This window comes from Scophthalmus maximus, chromosome 8 (genome assembly GCF_022379125.1).
Source record: "Scophthalmus maximus strain ysfricsl-2021 chromosome 8, ASM2237912v1, whole genome shotgun sequence".
In the NCBI taxonomy this organism is placed as follows: Eukaryota; Metazoa; Chordata; class Actinopteri; order Pleuronectiformes; family Scophthalmidae; genus Scophthalmus; species Scophthalmus maximus.
Window position 1 is genome coordinate 24872541 of NC_061522.1, and position 23810 is coordinate 24896350.

The 23810-nt window shown below is 44.3% G+C and overlaps 1 protein-coding gene across 2 annotated transcripts; it reads right to left on the reverse strand.

Annotated features, from left to right (window-relative positions):
• On the reverse strand, positions 1-23810 carry rnf38 (ring finger protein 38). 2 transcript variants are annotated; one of them, XM_035636687.2, is made up of 13 exons: positions 23654-23810; positions 21844-22570; positions 12081-12142; positions 6591-6793; positions 6120-6492; positions 5777-5941; positions 5297-5467; positions 4679-4864; positions 4474-4577; positions 4260-4344; positions 3854-3975; positions 3657-3756; positions 1-2529 (listed from the first exon to the last, which is right to left on the reverse strand). In XM_035636687.2, the coding sequence occupies exons 2-13, from the start codon at positions 22487-22489 to the stop codon at positions 2467-2469; spliced, it is 2280 nt and encodes a 759-aa protein (XP_035492580.2). In that variant the 5' UTR covers positions 22490-22570; positions 23654-23810; the 3' UTR covers positions 1-2466. The 2 variants fall into 2 exon arrangements, with proteins under 2 accessions (XP_035492580.2, XP_035492581.1); XM_035636688.2 differs by lacking the exons at positions 12081-12142; positions 21844-22570; positions 23654-23810 and adding an exon at positions 8468-8908.

The following is a 23810-nucleotide window of genomic DNA, read 5'->3' on the forward strand; positions in this document are numbered from 1 at the left end:
TTTTAAAAGAGGATGTTATACATTTATTATTGATCCAGCTTTTGAAATCCAAAAGATGGGGTAAGGGATTAAAAAAATCATTGCACTACTTAATAAAGTATTACTAGTAATAACTCTCTTACAAAATGTACAAATGTTTGTTAAAAATTTCATCATCATAATAACAGGCCTTCAAATGATTTTGGTTACAGATATAATACATGATGAAACTACTATGATGCCATTTTTAATGAGAAGAGTTTCATAGAGTTTAAAGGAAAAAAACAGTTCAAACAATCCAAACGACTTGCATGGAAAACATTAGCAAAATGAATCGATGAGCACTAATCATACTGGTTGCACCGTTTTCTGAAAAAGACATAAATAGTGGGACTGAGGTATTTGCTAGTGTACCAAGCAACAGAAAACTGTCCAACACAAAAACAATCCTAAGACACAAAATGGATGTATATGGTCACAAATATGACCTTTGACCCCAAAGAAGAAAAAAAAACACAATTACACAAAATATAATTTCCCTCCATTCCCGTGGATATTTCATGACTTTATACACTAACATCACTGGAGATTAACATTCTCCCTGGACACACTCTGGATTTAAAACGGTCGGAAACAAATGTATTGGTCTGATGGGGTGACACTGGATAGATACAGCTTGTGCCTGGAAAAAAGAACAATTTGGCTTCTCAGATGTAAGACTGCATGTGCCTGAATCAACTTTCCAAACCAACCCTTTTGTCAACACAATCTCTCTAAGGCCTATGTTAGGTTGTCATGTTGACACAAAAATACCACTTGTGATAAATAGTGATAAAATACATTAGGAAGTCTGCTCTGTGCGCGAGGTGAACATCTTGGGAGTTACTTATGACAAACTGACATAGGCTTTACACAGATTGTTTTTTTAAAAACAACTCTGGACATGGACAGATGTGCAGTGAGAACATAAAAGGGTTGACAGTGACATACTGTAGGTAATAGAAGCTGAAGTGGAGATATATGGTTTTTAATGCATTTACATTTTTGCTCACCTTCACACACCGACTGTGAGAAACTGATCAGTGGTTTCCTGAATGGAAAAGAGTGTGTAGGTCTTAAACCTACGTATTAAAGTGCTGAAGTGTCAGATTTGCTGCCTGGTCAAATTTAGTAGATTCAGCTGTGACCTTATAAGTGTCTTTAAATTTGTTCCCCGTCAGTGATGGAGAAAACATTGCATCTGTACCTGCCAAAGCACACAGAACGCTGCTCGGGTACCGAGGCAGCTACAGACGCGTCTTCAAAGGCCTTATTCCTAAAAGAAAGCTAGTGAACTGAGAATCGATTAATCCACCTGGTCATGTCGGTAATATCTAACTGTATTCACATAATGTGCCTTAGAGAAGAGCTTATTGGATATGTGGAGACAGATGAAGGGTCAGGATTTGTTTCATTGTGGTGAGGAAATACTGCATCAAAAAACAATTGGTCTCAAAAGCTTCCAGCCTTTACTCATTTCACACAGGAACAATGTAGACTAGCAGGAATGGACTGGTGGAGCCAAGGTATTAAGAGTGTGTAAATCGTTTGTGTCATAAACACCAAGAAACACTGTGCAGCATTGCTGATTTCTTGGGAGGTGTTCCTCCTCCTAAACTTTGACCTCCAAGCAAACCTCAACTATAAGGGTCTGAAGTTTAATCAATCTGACAGAGTGGGAAAAATACCGGATTTAGGATTCAGCCAGTGCACTGTACCCACATGAACTGTATAAATATCACAGGAAGAAACACACACACCCATGCACACACACACCTTGAGGGAAAAAAAAGTTCTATGTTCCAAAGTATTTGACTGTTTGACAGTGTACAGTATCTGTTTCACCCTACACACAGCTCTCTAGAAAAGGAATGCATGAACACACAAATTCAAAAAAAGACTGATTCGGTACGACTGTAATGATAATGAGTCTGGTTAAAAACGACTGTGCAAACCAAGATGTGAATGCTTAATTATAACCATAATAATAACAATGAAATTAAAACAATCTTTGGACTGCCAAGATTTTTAACGTAGTCTTTTGCGAGTCCATCCATAGAAGACTGAAGGGTTCACAATGACTTTTAAAAAAACATGTATGTCTACCTGCACATGACATTGTTTTGTTGCAAAGGCCATTCATAGAAAGGAGGAACCATGAGCAGAAGGCAGAGTAGTAATCCTAAAAAGGCCTAGGAAGTCCAGCAATAGTGTGAGCATGAGTCAGTCAAAAGTTCCCACACCCCTAAATGCTGATCCATGTGAGATTTACTGTTCAGTGTCCTAGAGAACAAAGAGTGAAGGAGTAAGGAGCACTGGTCCCAGTAATGTGGCGGAATGTGTGCATTATACTGTATTATAAAAAGAGAGGAGTTCACTGATTGGTTGGTGCATCCAAAGGGGAGTCAAACGGAGCCAGGGATTGTGGGCGTTTGGTGCTGATACGAGTCACTCAGAGTCCCGCTGGACCTCCGAGGCATCGGCTCGACAGATAGGACAGGTCCGGTTGGCCTGGAAGGCACAAAAAATAAGGAGATGAACAATAAATATATTTTTTAACAAATGAACCTAAAAGGTCAATATATAATAGACACAAACTAACACAACAGAATAATCTAAAGTTTTAAATGGTTATTTTTCATGTAAATTTTCATATTGTTATCAAATTGCATTATCATTTTAATATAGTCATAGAATGCCAATACAAGGATGTGAAAATGAAAATTGGATTATTGAATTTTCATTTACATTTTTACTCAAAAGACACATTTGTTGAAAATCAAAATGCTATTGTGGAATTACATTTTTATTTTTCACATTTACATTTTCATTTGAATTAAGTCCCCTATAGGCTTTCATAGATTTAAGTCCTGGGCACACAAGCATTTACAACTGTAGGTCGTGTGGCAAAATCCATGTATTGCACTGGGATCCACGGATTTGCTAGTGGGAGCAGTGGAGGGGCCACGGAAATCTGCACACATTTTTAGTATCAACTTTTATAAATTCTGATATTGATGACATTTTGACATGTCATCGACAAGTATACAGTACAAATATATCAATACCAATCCAATAGCAAATCAGAAGTTATTAGTGGTGTTGCTGCATTAACTCTTATCAAACCTGTTAAAAAAATGAGAAAATAATGCTGCGTTCCATTATACCTCAGAACTAGGAGTGGTGAATTTCCTCAAAAATTCCGACTCGGGTGGGCATTCCAGTTGCAACTTCGGTCTCGGATGTTGGTTATTCAGAGTTCCGAGATTAGATTGGAATGATAACCCAGATTTCCGAATACCAAGCTCCGACTTCCGAGGTATAATGGATGCAGCATTGAACTTGCCCCACATAAGACAATGGTTTGCAGACGGTAAATTGTGACATTGACCCGTTAGCCACCTTGCTAACTGTCTGCTGACTATTATTTTTTCCTACCTTCAGTTATTAACTAAAAAGCTGCAAACACACGACAATGTATGCCAGTGGTAATAAAAGGCTGTGTACTGAGAAAACAGAAACAACCTCGTGAAGTACCACTGCTAGCACCTTCCCAGCTAACTAGCATGCTAGCCATTTGCTTGCTATTTGAGTAGTCATTACTGTGATTAGTCGTTAATTCCCCAAGCTTCGCTCACCTTAAGCCACTTGTCTACACATTTGGCATGGAACTCATGATTGCAGGGCAGGACCCTGAGGAGCTGCCGAGACTCAAAGTCACACATGCACACCACACACCTGTAGGACAAAGAAAGGTTGAAACCATTTAACATCAAGTAGAGACATTTTCCAATCACATCACTTCCTACATTTGAAAAGGCAGAGAGGTACTCACAGTGTTTGCTCAGACTGATGGTTATTGGGGTTGAACCTGTATGATGGCAGCTGCTCTATATCTGCCTTGGTTAGACCACGAGGCTTGGCTTCTCCGAGACGCTCGGCGAGGTTCAACAGAGCCTGGAGGTTTCACGCAGAAGAGCAAAGTTATAGGTCAAAGTTCACAACAGAAACCCTCTCTGAAAAACTTTCAAAAGTGATTTTCTCTAGTCCAGGTGAAGTGTTTAAAGAGAACGAGTAAAATGGCTCTTTAATGAACTGCTTAAGTTGTGCTGACATGGAATAGTAGTGACTTTATTAATGGCACGTGTGTAAGTGTTAACAAAATAATTCTTTTGAAAGACCATGGGGGTCAAAAGATGACATTATTCTTAGGTGGAGGTTGAGAAAGCAGTTTGTCCCACCTCATAGTTCTCCACCTCTCCGTCGTCCACATCCAGCTCTAGACTGATAGTTGGGGCCACATTTGGGGGCACAGGAAGCATGGACCTGTGGTAGGTGGGTGTAGGAACATGAGTTTAGAGGATTGCATGTTATCTCTCTAGGATATACTCATGAGTTACATCACATTCACCTGTGTAGTTCCAACATAAACCTGAGGAAGTGAAAAAAACTTACAGGAAGTAAGGCAGGAAGCTGGGGTGGTAGGGTGAGGGGGGCACTGCCTGCTGAGACCGGAAACGCCTGCTTGTGAATCGGCGAGGCATAAAATGGGGATAGGGCTGGGAAAAGTGGGAAAAGAGAAAAGTAAATACATTTATCGCTCCAAATTTTTAAACTATGTTACAATTCAAACAAAAGTGCAATTTAAAAATGTACTCACCACTGTGAAAAGCTCCTGGGACAGTGGGTCATGGTGTGAGAGGAACTGGAGAGGGGTGGAGGGTGGCAGGGTGGAGGGGGGCTGGTGGTGATGGTGGTGGTGGTGGTGGTGGGCATAGCTAAAGCCTCCACCCACTGAAAGCTGCTCTCCCAAAAGCTCAACCTCATTTTCGATCGTCTGTAACGGCTGCGAACAAACACATGTTATTGATCGTGACAAATACATAACTGGACCAAAAAGATGTCTTCTATTGTTTTATTTTGTAGGACTTTTTTTTTACCTAACCATAAGAGCAGATTTTAACAGTTTGATCAACTACAGCCCTTGTATTGGACATTCTTTAAACACCAGGGTCCAACATAACCAATGTCCCGGGGTCAGTAAAAACTGACAGGACAAGTCGATCGATTGAATGATTGACTGATTGGTAATTAAGTCTCTTCTCTTTAAGAAGCGTGGACGTGCAAAGTTCAAGAATACTTTAAATCTTCTCATTATGATGTGAAAAAATTGAGGTTGTCATATAACAGTCAACAGTACAACATAATGATCCAAGTTACTATTAATAATTCCAGGTGAGCTATAAAAAAAAAGAAAAAACACAAATCATTCACGTACCGATCGAGGCTGTTGTGTCTGGAAAGGCAGGAACTGCCCGGGTGAGGGGAGGTGAGGCGCATGGTGAGAGAGGTGAGGTGGGGGAGGAAGCAGGAACTGAGGGTCACTGGAAAGCAGTGATGGGAAGGCATAGGGTACCGGCAAATGTTGCATTGAACAAGCCTGCAGCATCTGGAAAAGGGGGAAAGAAAGACAACAAAGAAAGGAAAAAGAGAAATGTTTTAGATGCATGTTTTCACACTGTAAGTGACTGAATTGTGCCATGTCTTGCCACAAGGTGGCAGCCAAGACCTAGAAGGCCCCTTTACACAGAAAAATGTTCATGTCCATCATTACTACTTAGTACCCACTTTCCCTCAGACACTTTCCCTTTTTCTTTGGTTAAGTGGTAGAAGAGACTGTATAGCACAGAGTGTACTTTTTTTTATATAAACGAACAACCCCACACACTCGAACCACACACTGCTGTGTTCTTCTCACCGGGTGGTAGTGTTGTCCAGTGCTGAAGACCATACTGCAGGCGGGGACCTGTTGTTGTGAGGAACAGGAAGGGGGGAGGTGCTGACCGCTACACAAAGGTGCTGCGAGACCGTGAGGAGGGACCGGGGTCACTGTGTAGGAGACTGGTACACTGCCCTGCTGCAGCTGAGGAGAAATCCCATCACAGTTGATATACAGTCTCTCTCTCACACACACACGCACACGCTCACACGCACGCACGCACGCACGCACGAACGCACAGGCACACGCGCGCACGCGCACACGCACGCACGCTGGCTGCTGGCGTACTCGCACAAAAACTGAAAACAATTTCTTGACTAACCTGTTCATGCAGGTCCATGACCATGGCTCCTTGCTGTTGTTGCGCTGCATGGTGCTGTTGCTGATGATGGAGGTGATGATGGTGGTGAGCGGCTGGATGCAGTAGCCGTGGCGACAGGGTAGGGGGGTGGAAAGCTCTGGGCTCGTCTGACCCTGCCCCACCGATGCCAGCTGTTGGGGGCTGACCGTAGGTGCTGGGCGTGTGTGTTGGATATGTCTGGTGCATGGAGGGACGGGGGTTGTGGTGGTAGTTCTCATCCTGGAGATCCGATGACGAGAGGCGAGGCGCGGGGCCTTGGGTGGAGGGGTGATGGTGGGGAGGCAAATGACGAGTGGGTCTGGACAGACGGCCACGCTGGCGCCTTGCTGGTGGGCTAGAGATGGGAAGAAAAGCTCTGGTTTATATTTGGGGCCCTTCAGCCAACTCAAAATCACAGTGGAATAATTTGTAGGAATCAAGACACCACCCCACCTGCGTCTGTGCCGAGCAGGAGTGAGGCATCTCTCCTGGTGGTAGTGTGTGTGGGGGTGAGGTTGTCTCCGACTCGTGGGCCCTGACTCCCAGGGGCGGATGGGGGGAGATGGTGTGGATGGTGGAGGGACGGATGAGGTTAGCTGTTCCAAAACGGACTGGCTGGACAGCCTCTGGCGCTTGGGACTTGGGCTTTCCTCACTCTGCAGAGGTGAAAGAGAGGAAAGAAGAGGAGGGTGGGAGAGGAGATGGGTATTGTGGTCAGTGAACCAAAGCACACTTATCAAACAAATCCATTTCACCATGCTTGACGTTGCCTCTAGCCTACAATCCCTACTACTGCACAGGCAGGGCTCCTTTGTGACTCATGGCATTTACTTTATGGTCAAGAGTGAGTGTATGCTTATATGCATTCGTTGGCGAATGAGAGCACATTGCACCACCAGCGAGTTGAGGGCCAGAGGTTTCAAAGTCACTTCCTGTCAGAGTGAGGAAATGCAAATGCAAGACAAGCTCTCACAAGCCCATGTGCGAGTCATACGTACACACACGCCCTGAACTGGAGAGCTAGACAAATCTGTTTCTGGAGTGAGAAAACTCAGTGACACAGACAAAAACAAAACGACAAGGCTGAACACGGAGTTGCCCAGGTTTAGACTGACTTAGGAGTTATCATGTTCTCTTGTTTTTAGTCCCATCGACTCTTCTGTGAGTCACTTCGCTTACAGTCAAGCAGTGACTCTCACACTTGGCACTCGGTGAGGCGAGATCACACACTCATCCTGTGTCAGAGTTTAGTCATTCTTATGAAGACCGTGGCTGCGCTCTGAGCGACACACAAGTTCCGTACGAGACACCACACGCACGTTTCATCATATTTACCATCTTGACACATTTGCCCCCTCCCCTACTTACTTCATCCCCGTTCCCACCTCCCTTTTTGTGGGAGAGACGCGTTGTTTTAAGTGTGATAAAAATGACTCAGCGGCTGTGACACACACACAGCTCAGCAACCTTGACAGCAGTGTGATTACTAACGGGAATCGGCTGGAAAGACGGCGGCAGAAACACAGAGTTATGGAAACACTCGCAGGCATGCACAACTTCACTTTCACACTCACATGGGCAGCTGCCACCGTTCTAGTGCTTCAGCGTATAAGGGACAAAACATTCTGAGGCCTCAGACTCTGCTTCTCTAACAAACCTGAACATCATGTTTTTCGATTGAACACACTGTGCCCTGGTGGTTCTAATCGTTCACTCGTAGCACTGGATGTGACCCGAGCTTAGGCAGCTCACGGGAAAGACGCACGGGAAAGACGCACGACAACGATGACTTAATTTAGTCTTGACTGGAGAGGCCTATGAGATGGGAGAGGGCTGGGAATGAGGAAGGACACTGGAAGAATGAGAAAAAAGAGATAGAGCGAGTGTGTAAAAGAAACAGGCAGACAGGAAAGACGGGTGAAGACCCTAAATGACAGAACAAATGTGGGTCGCAGGGAGGGTTACGCATCACAACTTTTAGTGCGTCTGTCTGTTTTTCGGCATCATTTGGATCCAAGATGACTGGTGTATCAGCAGACCACTCCCAACCCCTTCAAAGCCATTTCATATCTGAACACATCCTTTTCCTGCCTTATCCATTTTTGTTCTTAACGATAAATTGGGAGGGCCGGCGATTTATTTTTGTATTCATAAAACTCAAAATCTTTGTTAACTTATAGTCTATTTCTCAGGTTGTTACCGACTCAGTTCTAATTACTTTTAGAAAGTGAACTTCGTTCAAAACATGAAGACTTTATTTTGTCAAACACAGGAACTAAAGATCAGTCGTGGCAAAAAAAAACCACAGACATGAATTTGGATAAACGTACCCCAGCCATCAGAAAGAAAAAATGCCTTGATGTTTGGAGTAGACTAAGTTTAGTAGCGGTAGTAGTAGAAGAAGCGTAGTATTCACTCCAAGAGGCAAAGACAGAGCTTTTTACTACTACATAGCAAACATCAAAGACAACAGTGCTTTAATCTGATTCAAATCGTAATGTTTCAAAGACATTGAGGTAATCTTGCTTTTCAGAAGACCTGAACATATACAGACCCATTAACATTTATTTCTGTCCAATTAAACAATAATTCATTAAGTCAATAAGATTTACAAGCATGACTTTAAGAAAAATGTTGGAAAAAATACCAAAACCAAAAACAGGCTTTCTGGGGCCCATTTTAACCAAAGTGATTTGGAGGCCACACACACCATTCATGCCCGTTTCTACACAGGATCGAGGGAACAAGATCTCCCCCACCCCCCTCTGTACATCTCAACAACAACCCCCTGTCTTCCGACCCGACACCCCACAACCTCTACCAGCCTAGCCCCAACCCCAAAACCCTAGGGACATCTACTGTGCCCATGTTCATATCCAAGCCATCCTCCTCCATCCCAACCCTGACACACACAACCCCGCCACCCCACCGGCTGACACATACACTCCCCGACCTCCTTCAAAAACCTCCTGCCAACCCCCCACCCTCCTCCCCCTTCCAACAGATAAGCTGGATCCCTCTACAGTCCCCTTTGCCTTCCTCTGTCTGTCTGTCTTGTCCGAGACCACAGTCTGAAATCTGAGGGGACAAGACAAGACGTGCTTAGATAGGACACACACACTCTCTCTCTCTCTCTCTCTCTCTCTCTCTCTCTCTCTCTCTCTCTCTCTCTCTCTCTCTCTCTCTCTCTCTCTCTCTCTCTCTCTCTCTCTCTCTCTCTCTCTCTCTCTCTCTCTCTCTCTCTCTCTCACTCTCACTCTCACTCTCTCTCTCTCTCTCTCTCTCTCTCTCTCTCACTCTCACACACACACACACACACACACACACACTCTTAACACATGCAGACTATTGCCCATTAGTATGAAAGTTTGATGGGCCTGTCTGCCCGCGTTAGTGGAAAGGAAGTGGTGTCAGACAAAGGAGTGTGTATTAGTGTATCCTCCAGCAATATGCCATAACGTGGCCTTATTATGAACATACACAAACATCTGGTCCAAACGGGTTTTCACGAAAGCCAGAATATATATGTTTAGAGAGAAAGAAAAAAAAATGCTGACTTTCAGAGGCTCAACACACACACACACAGGGATTCCCAGCACAGCCCATGAACATTGCAAACTGCTCTGTGGGTGATATTACAGCACATTCTGCTCACAATGTAGAGAGCGACCACACACACACACACACACACACACACACACACACACACACACACACACACACACACACACACACACACACACACACACACACACACACACACACACACACACACACACACACACACACACACACACACACACACACACACACACACACACACACACACACACACACACACACAACTGTGGCCAGCAGCTGTTGTGGCCTCACTGTCGTTGCTGAGATCCAAAATAAAGAGCAGCCCAGAGTACAATAGAACTGAGGCCAGGTCTCTCTTTCCCAGCACTTGTGCTCTCGAAATTGTGCGTTAATGTGCACAGAGAAATTGTGGTTATTCCCTTTTAAACATTCATTAATATTTGTGGACATGCTTCCACCAACACTCAAACGTATCTCCCTCCCCCACTTATTTTCTGTCCGTCAACAATATTTCAAAGCCTATTTTGTTTCCTCTGCCACTGTTCCTCCCTTCCTTTCCCTTCCTCCCTCCCTTGCTCCCCCTCTCCCCTTCTCTCCATCCAACCAAGCCCCACAGCTGGAGGTGAAGTCATTAGCAATACCCCCTCCCTGTTTTCGGCCTTGCCTCCTTCCCTCCTTCTCCTCTCCCTTTCCAAGCTCGCTGCAATAACTTCCTCAGCATCCTGCCCCCTCCCCTCTTCTTCTTCTTCACTGTTCTCGCTTCATCAGTCCTTCCCTTATGAGGATGACTATGATTTATCAAGTACAGTTGCATATTCGGGTTATGTTTTAAATTATGCCAATACAATCTACATGCATTTGTTTTCATAATACTACTATCATTGACCTGGCAGTGACGCTGAAATGATTAGGATTACAATGTTGAAATATGATACATTTTCACACTTGCTACAGACACATGCTATCTGGAATAGTTTGATTTCTAAACATACTTATATAAATCAAGTTTTCTATTAGCAAATAAAACAATATTAAACAATATTAGCTGCCTGAGAGCACTATAATAAAATAGGTAAAGAAATAAGAACAAAGAAAATATTTTAAACAACACAAATTTGAATAGGTAAAGATAATTTGTTGATCAGAACAACCCACAATTAAATAATAAGTAATACATTATAAATAAGTAAATAATTCCTACTGTATTCACACATCTTTAAAACTAATTGGAAAGATGTACCGACTGGGTTTCATATTAGTGCATCTGGACACGTGCTTCTCATGTGCTTTTTATTGGACAGAATCACATTACCATGAAAGGCACAGTGATATTTTGTGACTGTATATCCCGTTAAACATCACAGTAGGTTTAAATCAGGGGATAGGGCCACGGCAGTACGTTTAAAATTAGAAGAGCACTCAGTCGAGTGCATACCATTCCAAGGCCCAACAGACCTCTTACATTCAATCAAGCTGCACCAAATCGCACACACTCCAAGATATCAGCCCCCAAAACATGACTGTTTTTTTTCATCACAATCCATACATTACTACCTGGAAATGGATCCGCCCCTTTGTCCAAATCCACACCAAAGTTTAAAGGGGAGACTTATTATGCTCATATTCAGGTTCTTAATTTTAAGAATAATAATTTGGGTTATTACTTGAAAAGGTTTACATGCTCTAATGTTCAGTGAACACATCAGGTTTCCTCATACTGTCCATTCCTGGGTGTGTAGGAAATTCTCATGCTTTTTACCCTGCTTTGTTGGGGGTATGGCAGACATGTTTTATGCACTTCTGTAACATGGTGACTTGGTTCCGCCAGACTACTGACAAGGCGTTCCAGGAGCTTTAGGGGCAATGTTTTCTGTCTCTGGCTAATAAACTTTGCAGACTAACTACACAAAAAAAACTATATGACACATTAGGGGAAAGGGGAAAACTGAAAAAGCTAAATATCTCCAATCTTTCCACCAAGTTTTGTGTAATCCTGTTTACAAATAAACAAAATAACCAAGAAACACAAAACATAACCTCCATGGCGGAGGAATAAAAAAAAAAAATAGTAATATTTTATGGCTACAACACAACCTCCTCATCTATTAAGACAGCTGTGAGTTCACTGGGGGAGGAGGAGATTTACACATTGCATATATGTTGTGTACACACACCATCAGGATCTTGTCGGGTTCTGTGTGTACATGCCTCGGTATCTCACCCAGTATCAGCTGAGAAAAGATATTATCTGATACTCAGTCACAGCGCAGCATGATCTCAATTAAGAGCCACGACAGTCTGCAACATGAAACGTCCCGACATATCTCATGTTGGTGTGAACATTAACAGTGTGTGGCTAACCTTATCACTCTCCTCTCCATATGCATGGTCTGGGTGGCAGTGGTACGATCCGCCAGAGGCCCCTACACAGGGGGAGAGAAGACACAACAGGTCACACAGGGAGACAAAACATACCTATTACACGCACTTCACATGCTTAAAACATGTTATACTAGTACAACGCTCGGAAATGTTCTCTATTTCCTCACTGCATTCATCTCATTTTTGCACATGAATCACAGGATTTTCTTTGGAAGCTAAATATATTGCAAAATAACAATATGTCATGTTTAGTTACTGTATATGAACACAGTAATATTACACAAACAATATTGGAATCTAAAAAGTGTATGAAACTAATGTAATTTTCATTTGCAGATATGAACCAATATGGAAACTTTTGTTTTACAGAATAAACGATGCAGGAAAAATGTGCATGTCTGTTTAGCTTTTCCGTAAAAAGATGTTTATTTTCTAAATTCAAGTTCTATATATTTGGTTGTATTTGTGTTAAAAAGGGGTTTATGGTTGAACTTATCGATCTATATCGACAGCCTCTATTCAACCCTGCAATGTATGGGGCACCACCAGCCAATGTGTTTCTAGTATAAACAAAAATATTCAGTTAGTTTGAGCATGGTGGCATTTAATGGCTATAACTATTTAAAAAAAACTGAAAAGGCCACTGGAAATGATTTTACAATCAACCAAACCATTCATTATATTGTTCTACACTCTTATACATTTAAAGATGAGCCCAATCACTTATACAAATCCTTACACTCATAGTCTTGTACTGCGTTGTGCCAGCTTCATTGATAGTGTACTATTAGTACAGTGTTATGTTATTATTTTACAGTAAAGTGTACACAACATGTTGGAAATACCTGTTGTGGAAATTGAAAGCATGGTAACACGCAGTCATTGTGGGAAGTCCACAGTTCATCTGCATCCATTTAATCCTTTTGTTGTTATTGTTCTATACTGCGACTTGGATTTTAATACGCGACAGCAAAAGAAACAACAACAACATGTTTGTGAGCAAGGGGTGCTGACTGCGTGTACAGCACAAAAGTGAGTGAACCACATATGGTGTACTCTAGTCTCAGATCAGAGGCAGTAGATGTAGGTACACACACACACACACACACACACACACACACACACACACACACACACACACACACACACACACACACACACACACACACACACACACACACACACACACACACACACACACACACACACACACACACACACACACACACACACACACACACACACACACACACACACACACACAAAATAAACACAGTAATCCAGGATTAGAGAAGCTTTCTGATGATACCGCTGCTTGCATCATGGCTAAGACTTTTACTCTTTTGTTTTTCCTCAATCCTTTCATCTTTTTATTGTCTTTTCTATTTGTTCCAGGCTTTTGTCCACTCCAATTGTTACAGGCACGTCTTTACCTGGGGACATCCTCACCACAGATGGTGGCAGAGGTATACACTCCAAGGGTAACCACTCCCAAGGGCACTCCAGGCAGGCTACGTTTACGATAGAGATGAAGAAAGCTAAACTAGAGGGGGATGGATGCAAAACAGGATTTTATAAGATAATTTTTCACCTCTCGGCAGTTTGTGCGATTTTATCCTGCTCACCACCTTTTGAAAAAAAGCTATGATTGACAACCAAAAAGAGAAGGGGGAAGAGAGAGAAAGAAGCGGCAAACAGAAAAAGGTTTTCCCGACTGAAATCCTCCATCCTTGAAAAAGATGTTCTTCTCGTAATCCAATCCCAAGAGCAGGTAAAATAAATGGACTGTGGCAAGTGAAGGTTACATTAGTGTAGTGGAAACCAGCTAACAGGCTATTTGCATCAAGATGATCAGATGATTTGGGACAGAGTACTGGTGAAACATCCATGGGACGTTCTGGCTGCGTGGAGCCTTTATGAGCGACACTCATTCACTGATCACAATAGGCAAAACCCGGCTCCCTCCCTGAATATGGTCTCCCTTGCACATTGTCGGAGTCTGGTAAATTGAGTCAGAGGCGAGTCATTCAGTCGGAGTCACTCTGTGAAGCACAACAGAGCTACAGAGCTATAGAACAGGTATTACATTTTTTGCTGACATCATTTCCGCTGCTGGCCGGTGCACAGCACAGTCCACACAATCTAGTTTCAACACTCGAGGCCACAAGGAAAGTTGAATGGTAGGACTGCAGTATGAAATTATTCTCCTCCATCGAGGGAATATTAGAGGACGCTAATGTGGGAGATTTTCTCATGTGTGACCTCATTTGTACCAACCAGGGATTCTACACTGCACAGGCTTTTCCTGGATCACCTTGCCCCTGCTGAGACAGCATCACTGCTTTGTTTATATATTACTTGCATTTTTTTAAAATTTTACAATGATCAGTCATGTAAAAAATGATAAAATATAATACCCCATCCCACCCCTACTCAACACAGAAACCAGAGGGGCCTGTACGCATACAGTGGCTCAATTATTGCAATTGCCAACACAAACATGAAATAATACCTCTTTTTTTTAGAGAGAAACATGTCTCACAAAGTAAAATAAGAAATAAAAACGTGTGCATCCATCCTGAGACAGGGTCACTGTTGAGATTCATATGTATTCTAAATATCAATCGTTTGTGTCGTCTTAGTCTCATTCTTGAGCAAACTGAAGAAAAAAAGTCTTTGACTTGAAGGCTGCAGCACAGCTCAAGAGGCAGAATAGACTCAGAGAAATAAAACTTGGTGACAAGTTGGACTGTATGCATGATCACACTGCGAGTAGCTCAGTGCAGAGCATGCTTTAACACGCATGCACGCATGCACGGTCAGCAATTGCTGCTGCGTGAGGTTAACTGTAAAAGGGTGGAGAGTGAAACAGATTTAGAAAAAGGTTAATATCACGGAACAAAACATTAAGCGATCAGCGATGGCTTAGGTTAAAATATAAAGAACGAACACAGTTTGCACACCACATAAAAACATTCCTTTTTTCACACCCAACCACACCTTGATTCAGCCGATTGTTCTGGAAAGTGGGAAAAAGAGGACTGCAGAAGTCTATGATTCCCTTCGTTCCGTCTAAAACATGTAACCAGTAGGAGTAAAGAGAATGTGATGGAAGGAGAGTGAAAGACAAGAACAGTGAGGTGAGGATTAAGACGGGGTGTGAGGGAGAGGAAAAACTGGGGACAAGAAAAGGGCAGAGTGGAGGTACAGAAGAAGAGGAAAAGGTTTGAAACTTACATTAAAGAGTGAGAGCACTGGGGGGGGGATAAAGAATAGAGGAAAAATACATGAGGGAGAGGGGGGGTTGTGGCTTCCCCTCTTGACTGCTATTGATTTTCTGTAAGCCTCAGAGTGCATCAGCTATTTCTATCCATTTCCTCCACTTCTCCCTCCCTTTCTCACCCTCCTCCCTCCCCCACCGCACCATGCTCAGACACCCTCCTCGCACATCCTCCTCCTACTCCTCCTCCTCACACTCTCCATCACTTTCGTCACCATCCCTTCCCTGCCACCAATCTATTCCCCCTATCTGCCGGCCTTTCTATCTCTACCATACATCCCTGCTGCTCCATCTAACAGCATCCATGATTCCTTGCGTTGCGTATCACACCATCTCTGTCCGTGAGCTCCATCGCCCCCACTCTCTCTCTCTGTCTCTCCTCTACAGTCCAAACAGAAACACACAGCAGAAGGTGGGGGAATAGAAAGGCTGTTCGGACAGATAAGATGATAGATGAGTGACAGTCTTACTTAACAAATCACCAGCTCAACACTAACAAAATGGGGAAACGTCGGCTGCTGCATAACTTGAACCAATATGCATAATGTGTCAGGAAAGTAAAGGCAATTTCAGCCAAGCATATGTGTAACATGAACACATACACATAAGATGCACACCTTTTGCATCACCCCGCCTCCTGAACACATGTCACAGCGCACTTCACACCCGAGCAAGAAGCAGAGTCAAGTAACAAGCTGGCTATACAGGCTTAAAATAGGCGGGCATGTAGCACCTCTCCTGCCATTACCTGCCTTACACGGCTTCACACAGACCTGGTGGCAAGCGCATGCGTGCGTGCATGCGTGTGTGTGTGTGCAGAAATGGGACCGATTCTAGCCCTCTCCCACTTGGTTGTCCTCCTCCATCTATTTATTGTTCTCTCCTATCTCATTATCTTCCTTTCTGTTCCGGCACTGCTGCAGTCCTTGAGGTAGCTCCTCCGTCCTGCACTTTTTCTCGAGTCGGAAAACTGCTTCTACATCTTCCCAGTCTTGCACTCAACAAGCTGGAATGTGAAGTTGGTGTGTGTGTGTGTGTGTGTGTGTGTGTGTGTGTGTGTGTGTGTGTGTGTGTGTGTGTGTGTGTGTGTGTGTGTGTGTGTGTGTGTGTGTGTGTGTGTGGACAGCCGTATTGCTTTTTAGCCAGAATAGGAATAAAAAGGAACTTTAGAATTCAAGAATCCGTTTCTAAAGTTCCTTAAAATAAATCCAATACTATTGCATATCCTTCCTTGACCTAGCAGCAGCTGGGAATCTTAATAACAGCCTTTTAAGGGCCGATATTAGTCATCAAGTTAATGACAATCTAGTCTGATATAAATCAGACTCATTTGTTTTCTTAGACTTTTTTTTTTTTTACAAAATGCCCCAAGCAGCAAAAACAGATTTCTGACTAGAATATTCAACATATTCCTCTGCTCACCTTACAGGATGTGTGGACTGCAAAATTTCTTTCGGAGACTTAGAGATGAGGCAGTAAGAAAACCAAGATCTAACAATCAACATAGTAATTTCAGCATGTAGCTGTCATTACTCACTAGAAGTCCACAAATGATACCTGCCTGACTGCATTGGGAGTCCCATAGCAGCTCCACAGTGCTGTTGAGTGTATGGTATAGTCTTTATGTACCTTCTGGTTGCCTTTCAGGAAAATGTACCTTCTAAACAATTTAGTTTATACGCCGTCTACCTTTACCATCTTGCTGTTTTACTTCTGTCAGCTTCTTAGTTGACAGGAGTTTCATTATTGTCGTTATACGTATGCATGTTTCAGTCCTGTTTCTGCTCTCAGCCCACCCAGGCAGCAAGTAAACAGGGGGCGTGCACGTACACACACACACACACACACACACACACACACACACACAGTCAGTAGATGAACACACACACAGCTAACCACCCTTTTATACTCCTGACTCTACCACTCCTTCTGTCCTCCCTCAATCTCCAAAACCGAGGTATAAACAGACATGACCCTGGTTAGCGTTCTTGTTCTTGCCTCTATGGCCAAAGCCTTATTTGACTTTTCCGCAACAAAAATATGCATGATACTAAGGATGTGAAGTAAAGCCGCACCTACATGTCATAACATCTTACAGCACAGTTTGTGTCTGTGGCCTCAAGCAGTGAAGGGGTTCCTGATAAATGTAGGCATAGAATTTATTTTGTATTGTAAATGGCTGAAAATTAAATATCAGTTCTGAATATTCATACGTCACTGAACTGAAACTCGAATCACAAACCTCATATCGTTTATTGAACCAAATTGTGAGATAACAGTACTTTCCCATCCCTACTGACGAAATTGACCTTCTGAACGACGTCCTGTCGACATTGGTACCATGGATTTGCACCCATGACACAACCAAGGCCTCATCCAGGGGATAATTCCGTGAGCTATACAGTTACCTCCCCGCCCTCTGTCTGCTGCCAGCCTATCCTTTTTATCTTTCCCTTATCAGTCACAGTATCCACTTCTTCTTCCAGGTTGCACACTTAACTGCTATCTGTGAAGCATGCTTCCTCTTTGTGCTTTGCTTACAATAATACACATGCGACCTGTGTCCCCTCCACAGTCTACCCTAGTCCGTGAAACTTGGTCACATCCTTCCTTTTGCCTTTTCTCCTGTGCTTCAGTTCCTTTCCCTTCCTGTCCTCATCCTCTGTCTTCACTTGGCTTTGCTAAAACACTAAACTTCCTCCCAACATCAAATCATGTCAGTAACGCAACCCACACTTTTTTTTTTTAAACAACTCTTCTATTCCTCCGCTCTTCCAGTTTAGTTTGTGCACTTTCACTGACCTTACTCTCTTTTCTATCTGTACTTTTTTTGGTAACCTTTGCCATTCTTGCTCCCACTCCCTCTTAGAAGTAGCTCTTTTTTCAAACCAAATCAGATCCCATACCATGAATTCGGAGCTAGTTTGACGTGAGCTCGTCTTGCTGACCAAAGTGACTGCTTTGCTGTTTACCCGAAATGACGGCTGCTACTTGGTCAATCCAAGGGAAAGAGTTTCTCTTCAAACCGGAGGGTGTTGCCTGGGCGACAAGACAAAGGAAAGAAAAAGAAAAAGGAAAAAAAGAAACAAAAGTACATGTTTTCACCTCTGTTACAGAGAGAAGGATGGAGAAGACAAAAGTGGAGTGGACGGGTAAACAGCGTCTGTCCCTCTGCTGCTTTGGGCAATCCATTAAAACGATCCCTCCATTAGACAAATGTGAGGGAGAAGGCCAGAGAAAATGGACCAGAGGGGCACAAAAAAAGGGCTGACCGATCCAAAAGGGAGGGAGAAATTAATGTGTCTAAGAGAGGACAGGCTGTGACAGAGGTGGGTCAGAACCAGGATAGGATATCGCCTGCTACAGAGCGTGTTTTTATCTGATTGGACCATTTTGGCACCGGTTTTAGGTATTAGAGTGTGGGCACTTTTGCTTGAGCGCTTCTTCTTTTTTCGAACCTTCAGCCCCAACTTTGTGGACTTGAGCTCTCGAGGATCTTTTTTACCTCTTAACCCATATTCATTTTCGAACACGGTGGCATAAGTCATGTGAATAGCTCATGAGAAAGAATGATGAAAAGAAGTTTCAATGCTACAAACGGTATGGGACAGGCATGAAAGAGCAAGGCACATAAAGGGGGGGGGACAAACAAGTAAGAATAGACTACACGGATGGGAGACTGAAGTGGGGTTGTTGAAGAGTACAAGATATCATTAGCTTTCATGCCCAATGCAGGTGACTAACATAGGAAGAATGGATCAAGTATCTAACCCTCTCTTTCCCTCTCTACCAACATGCAGGCCCCACACTGGGAGTGGACAGAGGGTCTAATAAAAGGTGTGTAGTGTTGGGAAAAGGTCCCGCTAGCCAGCTGTTACACTTGTGTTAAAGATTATTCATCTATAATTTAGCTCTACGCTTTGTCTAAATCATTAATCCAAATCGTATTCCAAAACAAAGGCATTGCATTGATTAGTATTCTAAAATAAATTAACTGCTTTGCAGATTGAAAATTAATTGACAAATTTTTCTTTTGTTTTTGCATTTCTGATATAGTCCGAATTTGTGTCCTCTATGGCGTAGACTGCAAATCTGTATTATTTTTTTGAGCGCTGTTTATCTCCCAGGTATCATTGAAATTAGTCCAGATAATGAGTGTGTCTACAGAATCTCTAGCCAGTGCCTCCCCCTCCAGATCGAAATCCATTTGGATGGAAATACTATACAGTCATTCTATCCATTGATTTTTTGCTATCCTACATGTCATAGCCAAGCTGCTGTGAGAGAGTATCGGTCATAGGTCACAGCGAATCACTAAACTCTGATAATGGCTAGTTCAACTTCTGTGGTGATGCAGTGCGCCTTAGGAAACGGATCTGCTTTAGTCATTATTAAGTCCTTTGTTTCTGTTGTTTTTTTCTGTCTTTTTAAGACAAAAACACACAGAGCTTGATTTGCATGTAGCCCAGCAGTCCTACACAAAGGCAGACGTATGAGACACGCACAGCCATACCACCTATAGGTTTGTTTGTTCATGCGCTTTCAGCTTTTTGGCTTGTCTTACATTCAATCTCCCTGACAGGTAATTCCAGTCCGTCATTTACACATATAGGCAGACTCCCCTTTTCTTTGTTTTGAATAATAACTGAAATGGACTTTTTGGGGCCATACAGAATGTTAAATCTTACTTTGTTTTTATACACAAATCAACTTCATTTGACTATGTAGTTCAAGACTGTCGGCCAAACAAAAGGTTAGCTTGGTCACTGGACCTTTAGTGACTAAGCTCACCATGGGACTAATGCTGTGGGTTCCGGGGTTAGCTTGTCTTTCAAACATGAGTCGCACAATAACAGGGATGACTGAGTTGTTTGTCTCCGGAGTGCTTGATAACAAACACAAACACACGGAAAAAGTAAGAGTTGTAAATCTCATCTGGGCACAACAGATCATTGACTTGAAGGATCAGTCAGTGAGTCAAAGCTATACTTTAAAAATGTGTACACGAGTATTGATATGTAAAAAAGTTCTTTCTTTAAGCATTTCAATTTGTTTCATTATAAAATAACCACTTTGACAATATTCCCCCAGAGCACCACAGAAGAGAACTGAACACCAAGCGTTTTTCTAACCTGAGAAGCCTGTTGGGTGTGCTGGAAGAAAAAGCTTTCCAAAAGCTTTGATGGATGTGAAACCCTAGCTCTGTGTCTGTGTTATGTGGTCAGCTGCACAGCATTAGCTGTGTGAGAGTGCCCTCACATGTATTCTGCACCCAGCACCAGTGAGTGCACTCTCTTCCTAAGTTTTGCTGCCCAATGAAGCACAAATATTAAAGAAGAGTTTTCCCAGGTAGTTCCTAGCAGACCAGACCCCCCCCCCCCCCCCCCCCCATAAGAAACAGAATGTCAATACATAATGTACCAAAGGAGATTGTATGTCTGTTATTAAAGAGGCCATGATACACCCTTTGGATGTAGCAGGACAAATGTCATCATTTAGATGATTCTGTTGTTTAAAATACTCTAGTATGTGATGCCTTTCAACATTATGAATGTAATGCCTGCCGAGGAGATTATGTTTTCACCCGTCCTTTTGTTTGATGGTTGGTTAGTTGCACTGTGAGCGTTGTTGTTTCTTTTAAATTTGCCACCAATTTCCCAGGGGTTATAGTGTGTAGATCTTGTTGAAGAAAAAAAATCTGCCGTTCACGAAAAGGGATATCTATGAGTGTGTGCAATTTGGTTTGGGTCCAACTGAAAATCCAGCTCCGATTTAAATGTGGGGACTGTTGTTATACGAGTGCCATTCTAGTTTAGATGTATCTTGGGGTTTCTTTTAAGTTTGCATCCAACCACTGAGCTTAACAAGATGTGTCACAAACGAAATAAACGACAACAGCTTCACATTTCCAGTCCACCAAGCCAAACCCAGGAGTGATCTAGTATCTACGTAGTATCTGCCCAATACAGACAAAGATTAGCCCGGGCACACGGTTAGGCCTGTTACCTAGCTGCGTCAATATTTGTGCAGTGGACTAAAAGTAGGCATGCCACGGTGCCTTGAGAAGCACAGTCTGGGTAACTAACTATGCACAGCAGTTCAATAAGCTCCAGGCTACACCACAGACTGCTGTTGTTCATTTACCTACTGTTTGTGCCAAATGTGCTCTGCGGCTCCATCGCAGGCACATAAAACACCCCCGTCTAATTAGAATACAACAAATGTGTTCACACATGCACACTTCTGACAGGCCAACCCCATGGGCAGCACACCCCCCCCCCCCCACACACCCCTCTCTCCATTTGCCTGCGAGGTATTAATCGCTTGGACTTGTGTCACTTCTGCTCGGTGCTCCGATGGAGAGAAAAGGTCTAATGAAACGCACGATTCCTTTCATCCGCCTTGGCTGAGGGTACACCGCCACATACACACTCGGCGACAATGACGCGTGGGGACGTTTACCTGCCGCCGGGATGCGGTGCGCCCCGGGGACGGAAGGCAGCCTTTGAATGCCGGGAGAGGTGTTACTTCCTGGGGCTCGCTGCTGGTTCTCCGGGTGGTTGCCGTGAGCTCCAAGTGGTGCGCAACCGGCACCGTGCTGCTGCTGCTGCTGCTGCTGCTGCTGTGGATGGAGTTGTTGATGCTGCTGCTGCTGCTGCTGCTGCTGCTGCTGCTGCTGCTGGTGGTGATGGTTAGATCCCATGACTCCACTGCCGGTAAATCCCGTGCCATTCCCAGCACCGTAGTGCTGGTAGTATCCAGAGCGAGAGCGCGATCGAGTCCTCGGGGGCTCCATCGCCATTTGGTGGGGGAGAAGGGGGCGGAACAGAAGGGACGCGGACGCGGCCGGGGACCGCGGCGGAGAGACGTCGGCGGACCCGGGCTGCACAAAGCCCCTAGCGCCGCTCTGGCTGTAAGTGTAGCCCCCGAGTCCTCCGGGTCCTCCACCCCCCTCTGCGCCCCCGTACTCGGTTCGCTCCGCCGACTCCGCCGCCCCCGCCTCGTCGAATAAATCAGCCCCTTTGGGGACAGTCTCCGGGGTGGAGGGCAGCCGGGGGCAGACTCTGCGCTCCTGGGTCGTTGGCTGTCCAGCGGCTGCGATTGGCATTTCCTTTCGGGGGATTTCCTCCGTTTCTTTCTTCCCTGCGTTTTCCTCTCGTTTTCCTCTCACAGAAGAAGCTTCTATGCGCTGTTTTAAAAAAAAGCACAACGTTGGAGAGTGGTGCTCTCTGTTAAGACCCCCCCCCCCCCAATAAAAGAATCAAAATAGTCACCACACCGAACTGTTCGCGCACCCTCTCAACGCCAACTGCCACTGTTTACTCTGACGCGCACGACGTGCGTCGGAACTTCGAAACAGCCACTTCCTCCAAGTTTGTTGGAGCCGCGTTGCCGAACAAGCCCCAAACTGGTTGAACGACTAAAAGCGGCGTCGTTTGTTAGAGTACCCGACGAAATGTCGCGTTTCGAACGAAGCGCGCCCGCGGACACTGTCAGTGACCCAGGGGGCCAAGATTGTTCAACCGAACCGGTTCCCGCGGGGCAGGCGACGGCAAATGTCACGGCTCACCGGCGACGTTTGGGTCCACAACAACTGGGCGAGAGAGTGCGGCCGCGGCTCGCTAGCTCCCAGGCTAGCGTTAAGGGGGAGGGGGGGTGCTAACGTTGGTGCGCATAGCACCCCGTGGTAAACGCGCGTGTGTGCTTATTATACCCGTGAAACAAATGCGCGTTCGAACGCATTTTGGCAAAACCCATGGCTGGGTGTATCCCCGAACGAGTTTGAGGCAACTTTTCCCACTTAAAAAAAAAAAGAAGAGAACTTGTTCTCATCCATTCAAGCGTAATGCCGTTTGCTAGCCTGGCAAAGCCATACCAACCCCTCCTCCTCCTCCTCCTCCTCCTCCGCCGACCCTTCACAGAGAGAAAACCCCGCAGCTAGCCACCCACGCCTCGGATCCCTATAAATCGCTTGGTTAATAGTAGAATACCCCCCACCCCCCGCAAAAAAAAAAATGCTTCGGTTAAGGCTTATTCTTAGTCATTTTCTTTTGAGGGCACGGCGACCCGGCGATGTTTTTTCCTCCAACGGAAGATGGGCGCACGTGAAAGCACACACAAAGTGCTCAACCTAAACAATTACAAAGAAAGAACCGCAGCTAAAATTGACGCGATCTTGAGCGACGACCCCGCCTCTGAGTCTACCGCCGGAACCCCTCTCTGATCCCGCGGCTCTGAGTAGTTTCTGTTTTTCTTCTCGCAAACAACTTACCCTCGGTGTGCTCTCCTCGGCTGTACTCCTGACGCGGATCTGTCGGTACTATCGTGAGGCTCGCTCGTGTGTGCGCGCGTCTGTCTGTGTGGATGTGTGGATGTGTGTGTGTGTGTGTGTGTGTGTGCGAGCCCAGTGTTCGCTCGGTGTCAGCGTG